The sequence below is a fragment of the Eschrichtius robustus genome, chromosome 3 (genome assembly GCF_028021215.1).
Source record: "Eschrichtius robustus isolate mEscRob2 chromosome 3, mEscRob2.pri, whole genome shotgun sequence".
Lineage (NCBI taxonomy): Eukaryota > Metazoa > Chordata > Mammalia > Artiodactyla > Eschrichtiidae > Eschrichtius > Eschrichtius robustus.
In genome coordinates, this window is record NC_090826.1 from 31,748,605 (window position 1) to 31,772,780 (window position 24,176).

Sequence of the window (24,176 nt, forward strand, 5' to 3'; positions counted from 1 at the left end):
AAAAAAAAAAAACTATACATTTTCCCAAGGAAACATGTTTAAAATTAAAATGTACTTGTATTTCATTAATCCGGAGTTTGTTCTAACTTCTCTCATTTTCAGTAGTAGGTAAACCAGGCCAAAGAACTTTTAGAAATGGCCTGTGGGGAAGGTTGATGTTAGTGTGTCCTACCTATGTTTGTAGGATATAATAAAAGCACATCATTCAGTGATTGTATTACTTACCTCAAGAACGACAGAATGTTTAAAGCAACTATACCCCAATTAAAAAAAGAAAAGAAAGAATGACAGAATGTTACATAAACTGTATTTGGAGATAACCCTGTGCATGAGGAAAGGGCTTTTACTCCAACATTAAAGGGCATTAGAGTATTAAAACCTTTTCCTCATTGAGGGTTTGAGGCTTATTTTACAAAAGTCATTCATAATTACCTGAAAGAAACAGATTGACTGATGACCCAGGTAACTTTTGTAAGAATATTTTTCTGTCTAAGGACTTGTCCCTTGGTTCTGGTTGTGACTCAGACGGCTCTGCCTGCACGGCAACTCTCCTAACTAACTCCCAGGCATCTGTCCTCCCTTCTGTGCTGACTAGTTTCCCTCACTTTTTGGATTTCTTATGGAGAAAAACAGTATATATGGTATGGTATAAACTAGAAACAAGTCAGTTCTTTTCTCTCAGGATGAAATATTGTTTTTACAGTTAAATTGTTCATAAACTTAATTTAGTCTCTTTTTTGAACTCGATGCCAATTTGCAGAATCATTTTTTCCTACTATGTGGACAGCCAAAAGCTTAGCCTGTATCAAGTGTCACTTCTGTCTTGGCCTTCAAGTCTGAGCCGACAGTCTGGCCCCAGGGTCAGCCTTCTCCCCGCACCCTCCATGCAGATACAGCTTCAGCAGGAGCAGATCCAGAAATACAAGTTACCAGCCCTGCCTTCACTCTTGTTTGCTTCTACTCTGTATGGCCTGCCACCCATCCAAAATCCTGACTTTCAGACCCGCCTAAAATTCCACCTCTTCTCCAGATTGAACGTACTTCCTAAGCTCTTTCAGCATGTAATTCTAGACTATCATTCTTGGAGATTTCCAAAGCCACATCAGTCATGCTCCTAGTTCCCTGACCCCTCTCTTCCTTCACCTCTGCTCTCATCCTCAATCCTCAGCCACCACTCCATGCTTATATCCTAGATCAGTTTTTTTTTTAATCTGAAATTGAGGAAGAAAATGGATTATATGAATTGTTTTCAAGCTTTCCCTTTCTGACAAAATCATACGCAGAATCTAACGTGTGAACAAGAAAAATCCAGTATATAAAACATAAATGACAGCAGAAAGTAACACAACATTTTAAATCAACTATACTCCAATAAAAAAAATTTTTAATAAAAAATTTTAAAAATCCAGGGGCTTCCCTGGCACCGCAGTGGTTAAGAATCTGCCTGCCAATGCAGGGAACACGGGTTCGAGCCCTGGTCCAGGAAGATCCCACATGCCACAGAGCAACTAAGCCTATGCGCCACAAATACTGAAGCCCGCGCGCCTAGAGCCCGTGCTCCACAACAAGAGAAGCCACCACGATGAGAAGCCCGCACACCGCAGCGAAGAGTAGCCCCCGCTCGCTGCACCTAGAGAAAAGCCTGCGTGCAGCAACGAAGACCCAACGCAGCCAAAGATACATAAATAAATAAATATTCTTAAATATATATATATATTTTTTAAAATCCATAAACGATGGTATTGTGGTTGAAGTGGACAGAGTGCCTCGAGCCCTGCTCTCTTGACTCCCTGCACTCCAGAAAGAAACAGAGGCACTTCTAAGAACCACCCACCAGGGTCTGTGAAAACTCCATTCACACCTTTCTGCTTAGGGCTGTGAAGCCGAACCATTCTTTCTGACTCTAGGCTGATGGTCATCCTACTTGTTAGTGTTTGGGAAATGTGAGAAGGCTTTCTGAAGGTTGAACCCATAAAATTGAAGGTGTGAAGTGTTCACAAAACACACTTACTTATAAGGACGATGATGAGTAGTCTGATAATTCCAAAGGCAGGAATCATTTCTCGAAAATTCTTGCAAAGAGATAAATAATAATATAAGCTATCTATTGGCAAATGAAACTTCAACTGTCCTCCCCCTTCATCTGCTTTATCATTTAAAATAAAGTGTGAGTGTCAAATATTTGCAAAACAAAGCATCGGTGTAACAGCCCAGTTTTCAAATGTATTTGGGAAGCACAGTGCTGGTGCACTTTGGAGTGAAAATGAAACATGATATTAAATTCCTTGATATAAAGTAGGCACAATTTTATTAGCAGGAAATAATCTAAATATAAGTAATAAAAAATCAACACTTAATATGTCATAGATAGATAGTTAATGCATGCTGTCAAACTAAATCTGATGAAATATTTCCAAGTTTTTTGGTTAATATTCATTGGATACATCTTTACCCTCTTTCTAAGTAGGAGTTTGCAAAGACAACTAAAATTTAAGTATTACCTTTATTTTTTTAGATAATTTCAAAAAATTTTAAATGTCGGTCCAAAAACAACCCAGTTGGATTTTAGCTTTGAAAAATCTCACACCAGCTTGCAGTACCCTCGTGTGTTACTAGAGGACAGAGCAGACTGAGAAAGACACTCCCACTTCAGCCCGAGTTACCTCTCCCTTCCCTTTCAAGTTAACTCTCTTCCCAGAGAGTAGAGATGCTGAAATAGCTGTGTTTATTCTAAATCAATTATTTTCAAATTGTTGTGACCATGACCTACAGTAAGAAATAATTTACATAACACACATAAATCAAATAGTACTTATCCTTATTACACGTGATGTGTACTGAAATTTTTGTTTGTAAAGGGATTTTCACAATCCCTTCAGCTGCGTTCACAACCACTAATGGGTTGCAATCCAAAGTTTGAAAAACATTTTTCTAAATGACTTCTATTTTTTGAGCAGTTTTTTAATTGATTCATGTTTCTTCCTCCTAGAGTATCTTTAAAGCACACCTATGTGATTAAAGGGTTAATTTAGTCAGGATTTTAGCCTGTTTTAAAAAGTGGTTGGCATCTCACATACTATATCATGGGCGTGTAAAATTGTATGCAACTCTGGAGGCATTTATCAATGAAAATGTAAAGCCTTCACCCAGTAAATCCACTTCTAGGAATTTACCTGCAAAAAGAATCACACAAATGCAAAAAGATAGGTGTGAAAGAACATCCCTTACAGCATTATTTTGAAATGTGAAAAGCTGTAATCACCCGAGATTTCTTTTCAATTAAGGATTAAATGTCGGGATACAGCTATATAGAGCGTGATGTGGAGCACCTGAAAAGACTGAGCTGGATTTCTGTGTACTGCCATGAGTAGATAGGATACTTTATGTTAAGATGCGAACAATATAAGGGTAGTTCCATTTTTGTAGCATTATTATTGGTAGAATTTTGAATACACATAGAAAATGTCTGAAAGGATGTATATGAAACTGTTAACAGATACTAAATTGGCAACTTTGACTTCCTATTTTTCAATTTTGAATTTTATTTAATATTCATTATTTTTGAGATCGGGGGAAAAAATAAAGATAAAATATGAAAGGAAAACTCTTGTGGCCAAATGGAAGATGTGTTCTTAGTAAATATTGATAAATGAAGATCCCCTGAACCAAATACCAGTAATTGTTTTAAAAAAAAAAACATTTAAGGTCCATAGATTCCACTCCCAAAGTTCTTACCACTAGAACATTCATGAAATAGCCTCCCATCAGAGCATAGACTCCTCCTGAAGCACCCACAAGAGATTTGAGTGGGTCAAAGATGGAGCTGGCAAGAGAGCCTAAAGAAATAAAACACAAAGAATCAGATATGACTATAAAAATCATGAAGGATAAATCTTTCTAATCTAAGGTAAAAGTTGGGGAAGCTTGGACAATTATATTAACAAACAACAAATTCACTTTGTCCCTTCCATACTAGAAAAGTATAGCTATGTGGGCTAACTCCCTCAATTTTTATGAAACATTAAATGTTCAATATGAAGACAGTATAACGGTGACAAAAACACAGGCTCTGGAGCCAGAATAACCAACTGTGACTTGAGCAAGTTTCTTAATGTCTCTGTGCCTTAGTTTCCCTGTCTACAAAATGGGGGTACTAATAAAACTTACCTCAATGGGTTGTCAGGAAAAGTAAATGAGTTTATATGTGCATCATGCTTAGAACACTCTGTGACATGTATTTTATACTTGTTAGCCATTGTTTCAAAATATCCTACATGTTCAGCCAAAACTATCAAAATACCTGAGACATTCCAACATTTTATTATCTAAAGGCTAGCTCTCTCATGGAGTCAAGATGTGGTCTCAGAATCCTTCTTAACATACTATTCAGTCACATTCACCAGGCAAGATGAAACCTATTTGCTAACCCAATCTTATATTGCCTGAACCAAAACAAGACTTTAGAACCACCTTATGAAACTCTGAGGTGTTCTCTCTGTACTGCTTAGTTCTATTACTCATTCTCTTGCCTTCAAGGCCCTCCTTCATTCCTTAGAATACAATACAATACAATACCTACTTTATGCAAAAAAGACAAAGTGTCTGACCTTAGGAATCTTACAAATGGATGAGCAAACGGTTATCATAAAATGCAGAATATAACAACTACTATGATTTTTTTTAATGTAATAAATTTGCCATGGAAGCATTTAGGGAAGAATGACTTTCTCAGCAGAGAGGTGGAAGCCCTGCTACTCTGAGAGGAGGGAGACAGCATTTTGGTTAAACTCTGAAGACCCTTTAAGATTGGACAGGGAAAACAAGGGGGAAGAAGGTCAGGACTTGGGGATCTGGAATAGCAAAGACATAGAAACAAAGTTATATGGATGACTGAAGATCAGTGAGAAGTAGTCCATTAGGATTAAAGCAGTGGTTTTCAAATGTTAACCTACAAACTAGGGCTAGGGTGGTTGTGTCTTAATCATGAGAAATTTATTTTTAAAATACAGATGTCCACTTCTGGCCACACTGAAGTAACAAGGATAAAATTTTTCCTCCTGCTTGAAACAGCTGAAAGCAATGGACAAAATACACGAAACAATGGTCTTCAAGATACTGGACATCAGATAACAAAGGACAGTGAACCCTGAGAAACAAGAAATAAATAAGATGAGTTGACTAATTGCCCAGCTTACTGCCTTGAGAGAGACTGTAGGCTGCAGTACATGAAGGGGGAACATAGGCAGATCACAGTAAACTTTAAGTTGATGAGACAGAGTCTAGAGTCTAGGTCCATATAGATCCAGGCAGCTAGAGTTCAGACTGCTTCCAAGTAACTTAACTGAGTTACAGAACAAATCTAAGGAATGTTTATAGGAATATAATAATATCCACCATCCAAAGATAAAATGTCTAGCATCCAGACAAAAATTGTCAGACATGCAAAGAAGCAGGAAAATATGACACATAATGAAGAGAAAAAAATTCAATTAAAACCTAACAAAACTGGGAATTCCCTAGTGGTCCAGTGGTTAGAACTCCAGGCTCTCACTGCTGAGGGCCTGGGTTCAATCCCTGGTTGGGGAACTAAGATCCCACAAGCCATGTGGCACAGCCAGAAAACAAAAACAAACAGACAAAGAAACCTACCAAAACTAAAAAAAGAGTTACCATATATGATACAGCAATCCCATTCCTAGGCAAATATCCGGAGAAAACTACAACTTGAAAACATACCTGCACTGCAATGTTCACTGCAGCACTAGTTACAATAGCCAAGACATGGAAGCAACCTAAATGTCCATCAACAGATGAATGGATAAAGAAGATGAGGTAAAAAAAAAAAAAAAAAGAAGTGGTATACATACACAGTGAAATAGTACTCAGCCATAAAAAAAGAATGAAAACAGTGCCATTTGCAGCAACATGGATGGACATAGAGATTATCATACTAAGTGAAGTAAGCCAGACAGAGAAAGACAAATATAATATATCACTTATATGTGGAATCTTTTTTTTTTAACATCTTTATTGGAGTATAATTGCTTTACAATGGTGTGTTAGTTTCTGCTTTATATGGAATCTTTAAAAAATGATACAAATGAACTTATTTTCAATAGAGAAATAGACACACAGGCATAGAAAACAAATTTATGGTTATCAAAAGGGAAGGAGGGAGGGATAAATTAGGAGTTTGAGATTAACATATACACACTATTATATATAAAATAGATAACCAACAAGGACCTACTATATAGCACAGGGAAATATACTCAATATCTAGTAGTAACCTATAAGGGAAAAGAATCTGGAAAAAATAAAAATATATGTATATATGTATATATCTGAATCACTTTGCTGTACACCTGAAACTAACACAATATTGTAAATCAACTATACTTCAATTTAAAAAAAAAATTAAAACTACCAAAACTGACACAGGTGTAAGATTTAGCAAGTAAGGGCAATAAATAATTATTACAACTATATTCTATATGTTCAAAAGTTAAATAGCACTATATAAGAAATGAAACAGGCTCAAATCAAACTTCTAAAGATGAAAACTGTAATGTCTAAAATGAAAACATAAACTTGTTCAGTTGATTGGCTGATTAGACATTTCAGAAGAAAAGATTAGTGAACATGAAGACATGGCAATAAAACTATCCAAAATAAAACACACAGAGAAGAATATTTTTTAAAATGCATACAGCATTAATGAGCTATAGGTCAATTTCAAGCAGTCTTCTGATATGTATAATAATAAGTACATAATTGGAGTCCCCAGAAAAGAGGAATGAAAGCAGATACAGAAAAAAATACTTGAAGAAATTATGGCCAAAGTTTTTCCAAAGTTTTATGAAAACTATAAACCCACAGATCCAAGAACCTCAACAAATCCCAAACACAAGAGACGTGAAGAAAAGCACACAAAGGCATAACAAAATCACATTCTCAAAACAGTTAAAAGTCTTAAAAGCATCCAGAACAAAAAGACATGCTTCATACTGAGAAACAAAGATAAGGATGACAACAGATTTCTCACTGGAAACAATGCAAATGAGAAAACAACACTAGAGCAACATTTTAAAGTACTGAAAGAAAAATACTGTCAAGATAGAATTCCAAACCTAATAAAATATATTACAAAAATGAAGGCAAAGTAAAGATTTTTTTTTCAGACATACAGAGGCTGGAAGAATTGATGACGAACAGACTCATGCTAAAAGAAATGTTAAAGGAAATCCTCAGGAAGACAAAAAAAGATATCAGATGGAAATATGGAGCTACACAAAGGAATGAAGAGCATTAGAAATGGTAAGGACGTGGGCAAATATACAAGATTTTGTTATTATTTAAATCTCTTTAGAAGTTCATTGTTTAACAGTTAAACTATCAGACTAACTACTAGGAATAATAAGTGAATTTATCAAGGTTGGAGGATACAAGATCAATATACAAAAAAATCAACTGTATTTCTATGTAATAGCAATGAAAAATTAGAAGTAGAAATTTTAAAAATAGTACCATTTACAGTACATCAAAAATATGAAATATAGAAATAAATCTGACCCAAAAAATGTACAAGACCTAAACACTGAAAACTAAAAAAGATGTTGAAAGGAATTTTGAAAGACCTAAATAAATAGAAGTCCATACCTTGTTCATGGGTTGGAAGACTCCGATATTGTTAAAATGTCAATTCTCCCCAAGTTGATCTAAAGATTCATTGCAATCCAAATCAAAATCCCAGTAGACTTTTTTGTAGAAATTGACAAACTGATTCTAAAGTTCACATGGAAATGCAAAGGACCTAGAATAACCAAACCAACTTTGAAAAAGAGCAGAGTTGGAGCACTGGCACATCCCAATTTCCAGACTTAATAGAAAACTACAGTAATCAAGACAGTATGGTATTGGTGTAAAGATATACAAATATATGAGGGAAACACAACAGAAAGTCCAGAAATAAACTCACATATATATGGACAACTGATTTTGACAAGATGCAAAGGCAATTCAGTAAAGAAAGGATTGTCTTCTCAACCAATGATGCTGGAACAGTTAGACATTTACATTCAAAAAAGTGACACTTCAATCCATATCTTGCACCATGTATAAAAATGGATCGTATACCTAGATGAAAAGCCTAAGATTATAAAACTTCCAGAACAAAACACAGAGAAAATCTTTGTGACCTTGGGCTAGGCAAAATTTCTTAAATATGACACTAAAAGCATAATTCCTAAAATTTAAAAACTGATAAATTATACTTAATCAAAATTCAAAAATTTGACTCTTCAGAAGATACTGTTAAGAGAATGAAAAGGCAAGCAACAGACTAGAAGGCAATATTTGTAAGTCACATATGTGATCAAGAACTTGTAATAGGGACTTCCCTGGTGGCACAGTGGCTAAGAATCCACCTGACGATGCAGGGGACAAGGGTTCAATCCCTGGTCCGGGAAGATCCCACATGCCGCAAAGCAACTAAGCCCGTGTGCCACAACTACTGAGCCTGTGCTCTAGAGCCCACGAGCCCACGTGCCACAACTACTGAAGCCCACGTACTCTAGGGCCTGCATGCCACAACTACTGAGCCCGCATGCTGCAACTACTGAAGACCAAGTGCCTAGAGCCCATGCTCTGCAAGAAGAGAAGCTACTACAATGAGAAGCCCACGTACTGCAACGAAGAGTAGCCCCCCACTCGCCGCAACTAGAGAAAGCCCACATGCAGCAATGAAGACCCAACGCAGCCAAAAAAAAAAAAAAAGAAATTGTAATAATAATATATAATAAGGAATGTAAAGGAATGCAATTCAATTTTTTTTTAATTTGGTTGCACTGGGTCTTAGTTGAGGCAGGCGGGCTCCTTAGTTGCAGCATGTGGGCTTCCTTAGTTGTGGCAGGCAAACCCTTAGTTGTGGCATGCATGTGGGACCTAGTTCTCTGACCAGGGATCGAACCCAGGCCCCCTGCATTGGGAGCGCAGAGTCTTAACCACTGCACCACCAGGAAGTCCCCGTAATTCAATTTTTAAATGGGGAAAAGATTTAAACAGATACTTTACTGAAGAAGATATATGGATAGCAACTGAGCACATTAAAAGATATTCACCATCATTCTCATTAGGAAATGCAAATTTAAACCCAATGAGATACCTTTATATACCCAACAGACTGGCTAAAATTAAAGACTGACCATACCAAGCATTGATGAGTATATGGAGGAACTGGAACTTATGGTGGGGATGTAAAATGGTACCACTTTGTTACCATGCGACCTAATAATTCCACTCATAGGTATATACACAAGAGATCCACACAAAAACTTGTACACAAATGTTTATAGCAGTATTATTAATAAGAGCCAAAAAGTGTAAACAACCCAAATGTCCACCAAATGGTGAATGGATGAAGAAAATGTGGTATATCCATACAATGGAATGTGGTCCAGCAATAAAAAGGAATGAAGTACTTATACACGCTCCAACATGGATGAAGGATGAAAACATTATGCCAAGTGGAAAAAAAAGTCAAAAAAGATCACATTTTATGATTCCATTTATATCAAATGTGCAGAATGGGTAAATCTAAAGAGACAGAAAGTAGATTAGTGGTTGTCTAAGGCTGGGGAAGGGATTTGGGGTGAGGAGTGGGGAGTGACTGCTAATGGGCACAGGGTTTCTTTGGGGCACAAAAATATTCTAAATTTAGATTGTGATAAAGGGTGCATAACCCTGTAAATTAATTTAAAAACATTGAATTATACAGTTTAAATGGGTGAACTGTATGGCATATGAATTATATCTCAGTAAAGCTATTTTAAAAGTTTGGTAGTTTCTTAAAAGTTAAAAGTAACCCCATGGTAGAATCCAGCCATTCTATTCCTAGGTATTTACCCAAGAGAACTGAAAACATTTGTCCACACGAAGACTGTACACCAGTGTTCATAGTAGCGTCATCTGTAATAGCCCCAAACTGGAAACAACCCAAACAAACAACAAACAACAAACAACCCTGTTGTTTGTCCATCAACAGGAGAATGGATAAACAAATTGCTGTATATTCCCACCATGAAATACTACTCAGCAACAAAAAGGAATCAACTATTCATACACACAGTAACATGGACAAATCTCAGAATAATTATGCTGAATAACAGAAGTGACAAAAAAAAAAAAGAATACTCCATGATTCCATTTATATAAAATTCTAGAAAATACACCTGAACCTATGATAATCAGTGGTTGCCAGGGGAAGGTGAGGGAGGGACAGAGAGAGGCAGGAAGGTGAGATTCCAACAGGTTACTGGAAACTGGGGGGGGGGGAGTAACGTTCATTACCTTGACTGTGGTGATAGTTTCATGGTTATATACACATATCAAAACATCAGCAGTTATTATATGTCAATTATACCTCACTAACCAGAAAAACAAAAGAACACAGATCCTAGGGCCATGCTCTCAGAGATTCTGATTCAGTAGATCTGGGTGGGATCTGAATAACTTTAGCTGTAACAAGCTCTCCAGGTTCTTCTGACCGTCAGTCAGGTTGGGAGACCCTGAGCGGAGTGCAGGCCGGCGCTCCTCAATCTTTACTAGTCACCTGTGGATTTGTTCAAATGCAAGTTAGTAGGTCTGGTGTGGGGCTCAAAATTCTGCGTTTTAACAAGGTCCCAGTTGATACCAATACTGCTAATTCAAGACCACGCTTTGCCAGGAGCAAGGGTAGGGAAACTAAAATGATGTTACATATGAAGGAATCTAGGAAAAAAGCAAAGCAATGGGAGAAATGGATGAAAGCGGTCAAAAGGTAAAAATAAAGTATTACTGCTTCCCTCATTTAAAAAAAAAAAAAGCAAAGCAAGAAAGACACTGAGCAGGAAGAAACTTTCAGAGGTGATAGATACGTTTACAGCATAGAATGTGGTGATGAGTTCACGGGTGTATATTTATGTCCAAATTCATCAAGTTGTATAAATATGTACAAAATTTTGTATGTCAATCACACCTCAAAAGTGATTTTAAAAAAGTTTTACGTCGTCTCCTCTAACCTCTTCATATATAATTTCTTTTTTTAAAACATAATAAAGAAGTTTATTCTTCCTTAAAAAAGAAGAAGGAGAAGGAGGAGAAGAAGAAGAAGAAGAAAAGAATGAAAGGCAGTGGAGCCAGACAGTGGAGGGTAACGCAGAGCAATCTTGGACATTTCAGCTTTCTATCGGCCACTGTAAATGTTTTAGGAAGGGTGTAATATGATCTAATCTGTGTTTGAGGAAGGTGACCAGCAGCAGGTGAAGGAGAGACTGGCATGGCAAAGAGATACCTGCCAAAAGTTATTGCAAAAATAGGCAGAGGATGGGAACAGGTTATTCACGTTCTCTCCTCTCTCTCTACTCTGAAACTGGGGCAAAGCTGATTCCACAGGTTGAAATCAAGCTGTGAGAGAAACAGGTATAGATGCTGGAGCCAGGAAATACAGGTGTGTGCAGGAACAGAAGGAGGAGGTGGAAGAACAGGATCCACAAAGGTAGGAGGGAAGTAGGATGGGGAGCTGCATCGCTAAGCCTGGCCAAGCCTATCTCTTTACCATGTCTCACGATGGTTTCCTGCTCTCTGTCCCCGCTGCTCTGGGAAGCAGGCACTGTTGTGATGGGTAAAATTTTGAGCACCACCATGGGTCAGATGGTGTCCCCCACCCCCCCGCCAAATATGTTGAAGTCCTAACCCCCCAGCACCTCGGAATGTGACCTTATGTAGAAATAGGATTGTTGCAGATGTGACTGGTTAAGACGAGGTCATATTGGTGTATGGTGGGCCCCTAAACCAACATGACTGTGTCCTTATAAGAGGAGGAGACAGGGACACATGAAGGGAGAATGCCATATGACAATGGAGGCAGAGGTTGAAATGCTGCAGCTGCAAGGCAAGGGACTCCAAAGACTGATGGCCACCACCAGAAGCCAGGCAGAGGCAAGGACAGAGTCTCCCACATAGGTTCCGGAGGGAGCATGGCCCTTGACATCTGGATTCAGACTTCTAGCCTCCAGAACTGTGAGATAATGCAGTTCTACTGTTTTAAGCCATCCAGTCTGTGGCAGCCCCAGGAAACTAATACAACTACCCACTGCAGTATAGGTAAATTCGCTTACAAATTACATGTACATATACCACTGCAGTATAGATATATTCACTTATAAATTACATGTATATGTACCACTACATGTATATGTGTTTAAAAACACAAAAACAGAATTTTAAAGGATGGGATATATTGGTTACACAATATTTTTAAATTATTTTACTTCATTAATGATATAAAAAATTCTTATCAGGCAATAAAAAGACATGGAGGAAACTTAAATGCATATTACTAAGTGAAACCAATCTGAAAAGGCTACATACTGTATGATTCCAATTATATGACTTTCCAATTATATGACATTCTGGAAAAGGAAAACGATGGAGACAGTAAAAAGATCAGTGGTTGCCAGGGGTTGGGGGATGGGGAAGGATGAATGGGTGGATCATAGAGGATTTTTAGGATAGTGCAGTTACTCTGTATGATACTGTGATGACAGATACATGTCAGTATACATTTGTCCAAAACCATAGACTGTACAATACCAAGGGTGAACCCTAGATTTCATGGACTTTGGTTGATTGTGATACATCAATGCAGGTTAATCAGTTGTAACGAGTGTACCATTCTGTTGATAATGCAGGGGGCTGTGCCTGTGTGGGGGCAGGGGATGAATGGGAAATCTCGATAGCATCCTCTCAGTTTTGCTGTGAACCCCAAACTGCTCTAAAAAATAGTCTTTAAAAAGAAGATCTTTCAGTGAGCAGTGTTATTAAATAAGCTTCATTATTTTTAAAAATCCTGGTTAAATATCATGACACAGAAATGCAAAGATATACTTCTAAGTTCAATTATTTTCCACGGAAGTTTTCTCTTAATCACTGTCATTACCAAAATATAAAATTTAAAAACAATGTCCAGTTTCAAATGGAAGAATTGCATCATCGCCTATACTTATGCCAAATATGCAAAACTTTTGTTGTCATGTGGCGATTAATTCCCACCTTCCCTAACATCAGTCATTTGTTCTTGCAAACTAATCAGAAAGTGTTACAGTCAATAAGTTTAAAAACCCACTAGAACTCTTCACTGAGAAATTTTAAATCAGTTGAGAAAATTGTTTCCTGGCTTTTTAAGTGTGAACTTGTGAGAGTTATTGCATCTTCTTCAGGAGCAAAATCACATAATGATGGAATGATTTCCATTGACTAGTTTTCAAAATGCCCCTTTCATAGCATGAGTATTTTTGGAAAAGTAGTTACATTATCACTCCTTAAGAGAAATATACTGTTATGTCTTTGAAGAGACATATTTTGTGTTTGTCTTTTCAGCAACATCTGTTAAGTAGCTTACTACTGAAAGCTTTTTGTTATCGCAGGAAAAAAAGAAAATTAGACACCCATCTTTATGTAAAAGAAAAATGCATAAAGTAATCTTTAAAATGAGCAAAAAGTGAGAGGAATCCCTCTCACTGATTTCAGGACTTATTATATAGCTACAGTGGTACTGACTATGTGGTATTGGTGGAGGGGTAGACACATTGATCAATGAAACAAAAAGGAGAACCCAGAAATTGTTCCACAAAACTACAGCCAACCGATTTTTGACAAAGGTATAAAAGCAACTCAGTGAAGGAAGAATAGTCTTTTCAACAGGTTATTCCAGAGTATTTGGATATCCATAGGCAAATAAACAAAAAAAAAGAAAATCTAAACATCACACTTTATACAAAAACTAACCAACTCAAACGGATCACATACTTAAATGTAAAGTGCAAAACATAACTTTAGAAGATAAGATAGGAGAAAATATTCAAAACTTAGGGCTCGGTGAGGAGTTCTTAGACATGACACCAAAAGCTCGATTCATAAAAGGAAAACTTGATAAACTGGACTTCATCAAAATTAAAAACTTTTGCTCTGTGAAAGACCCTGTTAAGACAATGAAAACACAAGCTACAGACTGAAAGAGAATATCTGTAAACTACATATTTGATAAAGGACTGGGATCTGGAATATATGAAGAACTCTCAAAATTCAACAGTTAAAAAAAATCTAATTATTTAGATAGTGGGCAAAAGACATGAACAGACATTTCACTGAAGAGGATACACAGATGGCAAATAAGCCCATGAAGAGATGTTCAACATCATTAGCCATTAGAGAAATGCAAATTAAGACCATGATGAGATCACACACGTGCGAGCACAGCTAAAATTAAAAATAGTGACAGGGACTTCCCTGGTGGTGCAGTAGTTAAGAATCCGCCTGCCAATGCAGCGGACACGGGTTCGAGCCATGGTCCGGGAAGATCCCACATGCCACGGAACAACTACGCCCGTGCACCACAACTACTGAGTCAGTGTGCCGCAACTACTGAAGCCCGCGTGCCTACAGCCCGTGCTCTGCAACAAGAGAAGCCACCGCAATGACAAGCCTGCGCACCACAACAAAGAGTAGCCCTGCTCGTGGCAACTAGAGAAAGCCCGCGAGCAGCAGCGAAGACCCAACACAGCCAAAAATATTAATTAATTAATTAATTAATTAACTAATTAAAAATAGTGACAAATGGTGGTGAGGATGCAGAAAACTGAATCACTTATACAAACCTGGGAGGAAAGTAAAATGAAACAGCCATTCTGGAAAACATTTTGGCTGGTTCTTAAAAAACTGAATATACAACTACCATACAACCCAACCAACTTGCTCTTGGATGTTTATCCTAGAGAAATGAAAACTCATGTTCACAAAACTGTACTTATGTTTGCAAAAACCTGTACACAAATGTTTATAGCAACTTTATTTGTAATAGCCCAAAACTGGAATGTCCTCCAGTGAGTGAAGGATTAAACTTGTGGTGGTTTTCCATCCACACCATGGAATACTACTCAGCAATAAAAATGAACTATTGAAACATGCAACAACCTACATGAATTTCCAGAGAGTTATGCTGAGCGAAGAAGGCTAATCCTAAATGGCTATATACTGTATTATGCTATTTATATAACATTCTTGAAGTGAGAAAATGATAGACACAGAACAGATTAGTGGTTGCCAGGGGTAAAGGAACATGTAAGGGGTGGGAGAGAAGAGGGTATGGCTGTAAAAATGCAACTGTGAGGAATCTTTGTGGTGTTGGAAATATTTTGTACTTTGTATCAGTGTAGATATCCTGATTAGGATACTGTACTATAGTTTTGCAAGCTGTTACCATTGTGGGTAACTGGTTAAAGGGTACATGGGACCTCTAGGTACTTAATTTCTTACAGTGTAAATCTATAATTATCTCAAAATAAAAAGTTTAATTTTTTAAAGTTTCTAATAAATAAATGGATAGATAGGAGTTCTGATATTTTCTGCCCACACCCTAATGAATCACCTTTGGCACACCCAGTATGAGAGATCATTGGCATATGCTGCTAGGCCCAGGGGGATAGTCCCTACCCAGTCTTTGGGTCCCTTTAGCTGTTCTCAACATTCTCTTGAAGTTATCTTTCTTAAATGCAATCTTGATCACCTTATTTCCCCAAATCATTAGTCTTGACAAATAAGGACCTTCTGGCTTTAGTCCTTTATCCAATATATACACCTGAACACCAAACTACTCAGTTTCCAATGGTGCAAAACCCTGTGTGACTGTGACATACCTGAGAATGGGCACAAAGACCTCTCTATACGCTTAGCTTATCTCTAATTAACGTATTTCCTAACTTATCAGGTACCCTAGCACATATGAGGAATGCAACAAATCTTGATTTAAATGTTTATTACCTTTGTTTATTACCTCCTAAGAGTCCAGAGGTGTTGATTCTGTGTTGCATTCAGAACACTAACCTGCGATCACTCCTGCCAGGTACACCAGCCCCACGCGGAGGCCTTTGTGGACCATTTCCAAGGGAATACCCAAAACGAGCTGCATAACAAGATTCCCCAGGATGTGCTGAACTCTGCAGAGACAAACACAGTTGTCAAACATTATGACTAGCCCAGGCAGTTATTTCCTTGGGAGATTAACAGGCATTGATGTGTTGTTTCTAGTTAAGAACTTGCTTAACTTGAATTCCACTTTCCAATTTTTTTTAGGCGACTTTTTTAAAAAATAAATCTTACATGAAGCTTCAATATGTAAAGCAGATAAAAGGACATTTTAGAAGTACACTTTTGCTTTTTGTTTTGGCCGCACTGTGAGGCACGTGGGATCTTAGTGCCCGGATTAGGGATCGAACCCGTGCCCGCTACAGTGGAAGTGCGGAGTCTCAACCGCTGCACCGCCAGGGAAGCCCCAGAAGTATACATTTATTTTATAAGCTCTGTTTTACAACAATTACTGATAATGTCAAACAAAGAGCAATGAGGCTTCTTTAAGGAAAATAAGCTTGCAGTTACGGGGTTTAGATGACAACTGCCATCATATGTCAGCTTCAACATCTGCTTTTGTTTTGGTTGCACAGTAGTACTGAGAAAATACTAATTCACTCATGTTGAGTCTAAATTTCAATAGATTTTTTTTTTTTTTGGCTGTGTTGGGTCTTTGTTGCTGAGTGCGGGCTTTCTCTAGTTGCGGGGAGCGGGGGCTACTCTTCCTTGCGGTGCGTGAGCTTCTCATTGTGGTGGCTTCTCTTGTTGCGGAGCACGGGCTCTAGGTTCCCAGGCTTCAGTAGTTGTGGCTCGCGGGCTCTAGAGCGCAGGCAAAGTAGTTGTGGTGCATGGCCTTCGTTGCTCCGCGGCAGATGGGATCTTCCCAGACCAGGGCTCGAACCTGTGTTCCCTGCATTTGCAGGCGGATTCTTAACCACTGCGCCACCAGGGAAGCCCCGAAATTTCAATAGATTTTTAAACAGCATTCAGGATGTTTAAAAATCCTGAAAACAACCTTCAGGATAGTCTTTAATGAAACAGAGATGGGAAGAGAAACCTCATTCCCAGTTCTACATTAAAAAGGTTTTCTTTTTAAGTTTACGAGAATGAAAACAAAAAGTTTACCTAGTAACAATAGCTAAAGTTGGTATCGCCCATGTACTATAATTTGGCATATAACATTTTTGAGTACAGATGTTTTTTATTATACTTTTTAAATAGGGAAAAATATTTTTAAGTGAAATTCACATTATTTTACTTGTCAAACCCCACAAGCATCTCTGGAGAATCTCTGAATGTAATTTAGCAAATTCCCACATTACAGTAATCCTTAATTTACTTGCCATGTAACACAATGCTTTATTTTTTTTTAAGAGATTTTGGGTTAAACCAAAAAGTTAAAAAATAACACAGGTGTTGAATCTTCCACAAAGTGCAGCCGCTTTCATATTAGTTTTAGGGATTGTGTTTTTGCATTCTAATTTACTTAACAGATATCCAGCAGACCATTGAAGAGGTTCTCTGGGCAAACCCTACAGAACAGATTACTTACCTTTAGGCCACATGTGCATCCAGGCACAACTATCACTGTACAAGCCATCTTCAAAGACATGTGAGAGGTAACACGTAATTCAGCACAGAACAGTCTAGCCAGGACAATTATGCCAATCTTATGGAGACCTCAGACATAAACAGGTTTTTGAAATATGTGCACCTTGTGAATTGGAACAAGAAGTTCAAAGAAAGCTATCCCATCCTGTCCTCTGGGAACAGTGAGAGGACAAAGTGACTAATAGCACAAAACCCCAAATAATCACCCCAAGCACTCTTTCTGCTGCTCAACAGCTAGAGTAGAAGTGGCATAATGCTGAGATCCTATCATATACCCAGAAGAGAAATACTAATTTTTTTCATCCAAATTCTATGCACCCTTCAAGGTCCAACTTGAATCCATGTCATCTGTGAAGCCATCCCCATCCTCATCATCCCCTTTTTCTGTTTATATTTCTGTAGTTAATCCAACATCCATTTCTTTATCCCTTGTCTACCTCCTCTAGTGAGGGTAGAAGAGCTGGTATTGATTTTCCCAATCTCTCTTAGCTAGGGGTAGCCAGGTCACGTAGTCCTGGCCAATGAGACGCAGGTAAGAACACTGCTAGGAGACTTTTAAGAGAGCCTCTATCTAAACAAAAGGGATAGATGTCACCAGTACCTGGTACTACCTCTTCCCCCTTCCTGCTTTGAATGCAGAGCTACAGCAGCCAACTTGCAACCATGACAGAAAGGCGAAGGGAAAAGCAGAGATGTCAGCACAGGATCAAGAGTCCTGGCTTCATTAAACAGATGAACCAACCAGCTACTGCTGGGCTTCTTATATGGGCAAAAGATTTACCTACATTTGTTTAAGCCCCTGTTACATTTTCTTGTCACTTGCATCCAAAAGCATCCCTAATTTATACAACCGCATATGTGACATGTCCTACACAGCCTTGCGAATTCTTTTTGAGCGCCTTACTATATGTGTCAGACACTGTAAAAATTGTTTAAAGCATTGTCTCATTTAATCACAGCAACCTTATGAGGTAGGTACTATTACCCCATTTTAAAGATGTGGAAACTGAGGCACAAAGAGGTTAAATAACTACAGTATACTGTAATACTATACTGCCTTGCATTACTACTTAACTGACTATTCCCCCTTATAATTTTAAAGTCTTTGAGTGCAGAAGCCACATTTGCTTCGAACATACTTGTTAAATGGAAAACTAAAGTGTGGAAGTATCCACAGAAATGGGGCAATTGGTGATTTTGTCCCTAACTTGTCAAGCCTCTGAGCCCTGTGTCCTGCCATGGATCCCTATTTAGCCACTGGCCAGAGTTATCTTTCAAGGTCCAGGGCTGGGTAGGTTGCATACATGAAGTTGGCCTCATCTGAAACCCCAGGAGTCCACCAGAGAGGAGGGGCCAGCAGCAAGCTGCTCACTGTCTGCAGTGGGCATGGTGAATCACGGATTGTGAGCAAGGTCATTGAAGGCTGTTAGCATTTAAGAAACTGTAAGCAGAGACTTCCCTGGTGGCACAGTGGTTAAGAATCCGCCTGCCAATGCAGGGGACGCGGGTTCGAGCCCTGGTCCAGGAAGATCCCACATGCCGCAGAGCAACTAAGCCCATGCGCCACAAATACTGAGCCTGTGCTCTAGAGCCCGTGAGCCACAACTACTGAAGCCTGTGCACCTGGAGCCCGTGCTCCTCAACAAGAGAAGCCACAGCAATGAGAAGTCCGCTCACCGCAACAAAGAGTAGCCCCCACTCGCCGCAACTAGAGAAAGCCCACGGGCAGCAACAAAGACCCAATGCAGCCAAAAATAAATAAATAATTTTTTTTAAAAAACTGTAAGCAAAAATGGCAGGCTCTACATCACCTATTGCTTGTATTATTCTAAATGAACATTATTATACACTCATCGAAATGCTCATGAATTAATTTTTTAAGTGTTTGGCAGAGGTGGGGAGGATGCCACTGATGATTCACATTTTCAAAAGAACATTTAACAACATCACACAGCTTGAGGAACACACTTTTGGTTTGGTAACAATTTCTCTTCTCAATATTCCTACAGACATACCAATATTAGGCAGTTACAATGCAATACAAAGTACACTGGACCTAGAGTTAGCACTAATGGGTTGAGATCCTCATTCTACAACTTAGCTGTGTGACACGGAGCAAGAGTCTACATCCCATAAGCCTCAGACACGAAACAGCAAGAGTAATACATGCCTCCTAGGGTTGCCATGAGGATCAAACAAGATTATGGACGTGAAAGTGCCTGATCAATAATAAAGCACCGAACAAATGCTCTGGGTTACAATGACTTACAGTCACCTCTGACATCAGTGACTTAACTGTCAGTCCTTACCCAGCATGCACCAGCATGTATGAGATAAACCTCCAGGCTTCCTCCCTCTTCTCAGGACTGTAGATAAAGGGACTCTCCAAGATGCCCGTGTCCAAGGTGATCCACTGTTCCTGCGGCTTCCACACAGCATAGTAAATAAGCACTGCCAGCTGACAGGGAGGGGCAGACACAGACGTTAACCACACCTTCTGCAGAGAGAGGCCCCATTAAAGCCCAGGGGCACTACCTCTGTTTCAAACAATTAGCTCTCAAGAGGGCCACTCCCTAGCATGTGCTCAGAAGATGACAGGAATTCAATTCCCTGCCATATATCTGACCATACAACTGTGGGCACTTCCTCCAGCGATTAGGAGCAGCTGTAGACCAAACTGCAAAGAAGAACCTTTCGAACCCACTTTCCTCTCTTAAATACCCACTGCCCTCATCTTCCCAAACTCACTATTTCTTCGTTCATTTACAGCTTAAGATGAAATTAAGTCACAGCTGGTTTCTGAAGAATAGAGGAGGGAAAGGGAAAAATAGTAACTTTACAGTGGAGAAACCTGGCAAATACGACCTTAACCAAGTGATGAAGGTTAATGTCACAGGGATGTCATGTGGATGTCCCCTAGCCTCTGCTCCCTGACGTGATCTGATGAGAAGGGTACTTCACTTCTGTGGTCTTCCTCCCTCAAACCCATAACTTCAGTCTAATCACGAGAAAAACATCAGACAAACCCAGATTGGGGGACATTCTACAGGATACCTGGCCAGTACTCCTCAAGACTATCAAAGCCATGGAAAGCAAAGACTGAAACTAGGAAGTGGACTTCGCCTCCCCAGGAGCGGTACGTCCGTGCACGAGCCTCACGGCTCTGCGGCAGCAGCACAGGGCAGCGGAGCCCGAGGGGTAGGGGTACGGGCAGGGGTAGGAGCAGGGGCAGGGGCGGGGCGGCTGCCGCCACAGCCGGGAGTCGAGACACATTCGATGCCATCGTGATGGCGGATGAGAGGTTTCACGGGGAAGGGTATCAGGAAGGCTATGAAGAAGGAAGTAGTTTGGGTATGATTGAAGGAAGGCAGCATGGCACGTTTCATGGAGCTAAAATCGGATCTGAGATCAGGTGCTACCAAGGTTTCGCTTTTGCTCGGAGATGTCTCCTGCACAGTTGCTCCACTGAGAAAGACAGCAAATAGGTGAAGGTCTTAGAATCGCTGATTGCAATGATTCAGAAATTCCCTTATGATAACCCTACTTATGATAAACTTCACGAAGACTTAGACAAAATTAGAGGGAAATTTAAGCAGCTTTGTTCATTACTAAACGTTCAGCCCGACTTTAAAATTAGTACAGAAGGTTCTGGACTTTCATTTTGATGACAGACGAACAGACAAAACATCAAGGAACAGATGTTCGTATGTTAAGTGTTTAAAAATGTGATTAAAGGCAAAACAATGATGGGGGATTCAGTGTTTTGCAGGGAGGGTTCCAGCTTGGCCGGTGAAAGGGCTTCCTTCCCCCGAGGTCTGCCTGCATCGCCTCGGTGCCCCCCACAGGGCCCCTCCGCACAAGCCCGTCCTTTGTTGGGCCCTGTCTGCTCTGCAGTCTGAACACAGCCCTGGCAGAGCCCTCGCCGGGCTGCTGTCTCTGATCCAGGGTCCAGGCCGTTGGCTCACGGTTTCTCGCCACCTGGCAGGCCTGGCTGGATATAGACTCGGGTTGGCTCTGGATAGGATAAACCTCCCATTTATCCCCCCAGGCTTTGGTCAGTGCTCAGAGGGACAGTTTTTTAAAAAATGAGAGCCACAGGGTTGACACGAAGCAGGTTAATGGGAAAGAGTGATGGGTACTGTGACATTTATTGACCCTTGAGATGTGCCAGTGCTGTGACCTGCTTCTCATGTTTTATTTAGTCCCTTCAGGAGCCCATGAGGTGGGCGTTATTCCTGTTTTATAGTCGAGGAAACAGAGCCCCAAGAGACTGCCTGGTCCAAAGGCAGCGGGCAGCAGAGTTGGGAATCCAACCCCCATCTCCTGGTGCCCGCTCTGGAAACTGCGGTCGCACCCACAGGCTCGGGGTCCCTGCCCGCAGATCCCCACTGTGCCCCGTGGAGCCCTGGGGTGTCGTCTGTGGCCATGGACGTGGGCGTCTGGCTGAGAGGAGGAAAGGGCAGCCCTGTCCCCAGGGAGCCCAGACGTGCTCTTCCTGTGTCCCCGGGTGGATGGGGCTCTGTAGCATCAAAAATGGTCAAGGGGAGGGGATTTTAAGGCCACCGCTCTATGTGCAGAAACTTTGGAGCCTTACTGCAGTCTTCCTTTTAGTGTGAGTTCTCTGTCTTCTGCCCGGACTTAAAGGCATCGTCTATACATGGTGAGGTCCCGGCAGGCCAGTCCCCCGTGAGATGCATGGCTCCCGGGCATTTCTCTGCAAGTGATGGCCCGTGTCCAGGCCCCTCGGGCACCCCGGCCAGAGCCCTCTCCCCACCCGCTACTGGCCCAGGGAGCAGATCTGGAAGCCGTGAGTGAAATTAGCACACGGGTAGCCGTGAATCCACTCCAGATTTCAAAATCATTCCAGAGCATCTGGGTAGACTGTGCTCCCCTGGCAGCTGCTGGGGGGGGTCTCTGCAGGGCCTGGAACGCTGGCCCTCACCATGTGCCGAGGAGGAAGAAACGGCTTCTAGTTGTTGGAGGACAAGACTCCGCCTTTATCCTGCTCGGCCGTCTTATGTGTGTCTTGCTGTAGGTTCCTGGCCTGCAGTCCCAACCTCAGTTCTGTGGAGCCCAGGGCTGGTTCGCACAGCCTCAGATGTGCCTTCGTACAGACACCAGCAGCGCTCATCTCTGGCTGGTGGGATGAAAGGGCTTTCGTTGTCATTTTCCTGGGTGGATTTTTGTGTTTCCTAAACTATCTGTTTGGACAATGTATTATTTTTATAATTGGAGAAAAAATAAACAACATATTTTAAAGCAAAAAAAAAAAAGACTGAGAAACTGTCACAGATCAGAGTAAACTGGGGGGAATGTGAAAACTAAATGCAGCATGATACCCTGGGTTCGAGGGTACAAGAGGGACAGAAAGAGGACACTAATGGAAAAATTGGTAAAAGCCAAATTAAGCCTGGAGTTTAGTTATTACTAATATACTAATATGAGTTTCTTAGTTTTGACAAATGTACTATGGAAATATAAGATATTAGCAATGGGAGAAATTGTGTGAGGGATATACAGGAACTCTCTGTACTATCTCTGCAAATTTTCTGTAAAGCTAAAATTATTCCAAAATAAAAAATTTGTTTTAAAAAAGAATTTCTTTTTTTTTTGGCCATGCCATGTGGCTTGTGGGATCTTATTTCCCCAACCAGGGATCAAACCCAGGCCCCTGGTAGTGAAAGCGTTGTGTCCTAACCACTGGACTGCGAGGGAATTCCCAAATTTGTTCAAAAATTTTTAATTAGGGAATTCTCTGGCGGTCCAGTGGTAAAGAATCCACCTTCCAATGCAAGGGACGTGGGTTTGATCCCTGGTTGGGGAACTAAGATCCCACATGCCGTGGGGCAACTAAGCCCGTGCGCCACAACTAGAAAGAAGCCCGCACGGTGCAACAAAAAAAAAGATCTTGCATGCCGCAACTAAGACCCAACGCAGCCCCAAAAATTAATTAAATAAATAAAATAAATTTTTTTTTAAAATGGCTTTTGGCCTTCAACTGTAATTCTTACCCCCAGGTCTCCAGTCCTGGCCTACCCTGTAGATTTTAAACTTGCCAAGCCTCCACAATTACATGAGCCAATTCCTTAAAATAAATCAATCTCTCTCTCTCCATATACATGCGTATGTAGATAGATGATAGATGATAGATAGATAGATAGATAGATAGATAATGTGTGTGTGTATGAGGGTGTATACATCCTATTGGTTCTGCTTCTTTAAAGAATCCTGACTAATACCGTCCCTGATAAGGAAGTTGAGGCATCAGTGGGAATTAAGAGGATGACATTAGGGACTTCCTAATGGCCCTAAAGTCACACCCCACAGGCAGCCATCCTCTGTCAATTCCTTCATGAGACATCATGGTGTGGGAGAAAAAGCTGTGTGAGATGAGGCTCAGGAGAAGCCCAGTCCTGGCCAAATAACTAAGTATGTGGCCTTGGGCAAATCACCCCATGTCTCTAGGCCTTGCACTCTTTTCTGGAAAACAGAAGGGCTGACTAGACCAGAGTCTGAAACCCACTACATGCTGCACATAGTAGACATCATTAGAGGATCCCATTTTTTTCCTACTGAGATCTGGAGGCAACCTATAATTCTTCTAAACATATGGCTCCTGATAG

The 24,176-nt window shown here is 40.2% G+C and overlaps 1 protein-coding gene, 1 long non-coding RNA gene and 1 pseudogene across 3 annotated transcripts in view; 2 read left to right on the forward strand and 1 right to left on the reverse strand.

The window, feature by feature from the left end:
- Positions 1 to 24,176, forward strand: part of LOC137762128 (uncharacterized) — a 63,980-nt gene that overhangs the window by 22,048 nt on the left and 17,756 nt on the right. The window contains exon 3 of one of the 2 annotated variants that reach the window (XR_011073498.1): positions 7,182 to 7,301. The exons of the other annotated variant lie outside the window; for it this stretch is intronic. This is a non-coding gene — a long non-coding RNA (uncharacterized lncRNA). Of the gene's footprint in view, positions 1 to 7,181; positions 7,302 to 24,176 lie in introns of those variants that run through there. 2 annotated transcript variants of the gene reach the window in all.
- Positions 1 to 24,176, reverse strand: part of RHBDL2 (rhomboid like 2) — a 53,547-nt gene that overhangs the window by 3,624 nt on the left and 25,747 nt on the right. Inside the window, exons 3-6 of the mRNA XM_068539563.1 lie at positions 19,863 to 20,011; positions 15,919 to 16,031; positions 3,736 to 3,836; positions 2,012 to 2,072 (exon numbers count right to left, since the gene is read on the reverse strand). Of these exons, the coding sequence (XP_068395664.1) occupies positions 2,012 to 2,072; positions 3,736 to 3,836; positions 15,919 to 16,031; positions 19,863 to 20,011 (424 nt within the window). The remainder of the gene's footprint in view (positions 1 to 2,011; positions 2,073 to 3,735; positions 3,837 to 15,918; positions 16,032 to 19,862; positions 20,012 to 24,176) is intronic.
- LOC137761688 (protein LTO1 homolog pseudogene) lies at positions 20,329 to 21,410 on the forward strand (annotated as a pseudogene).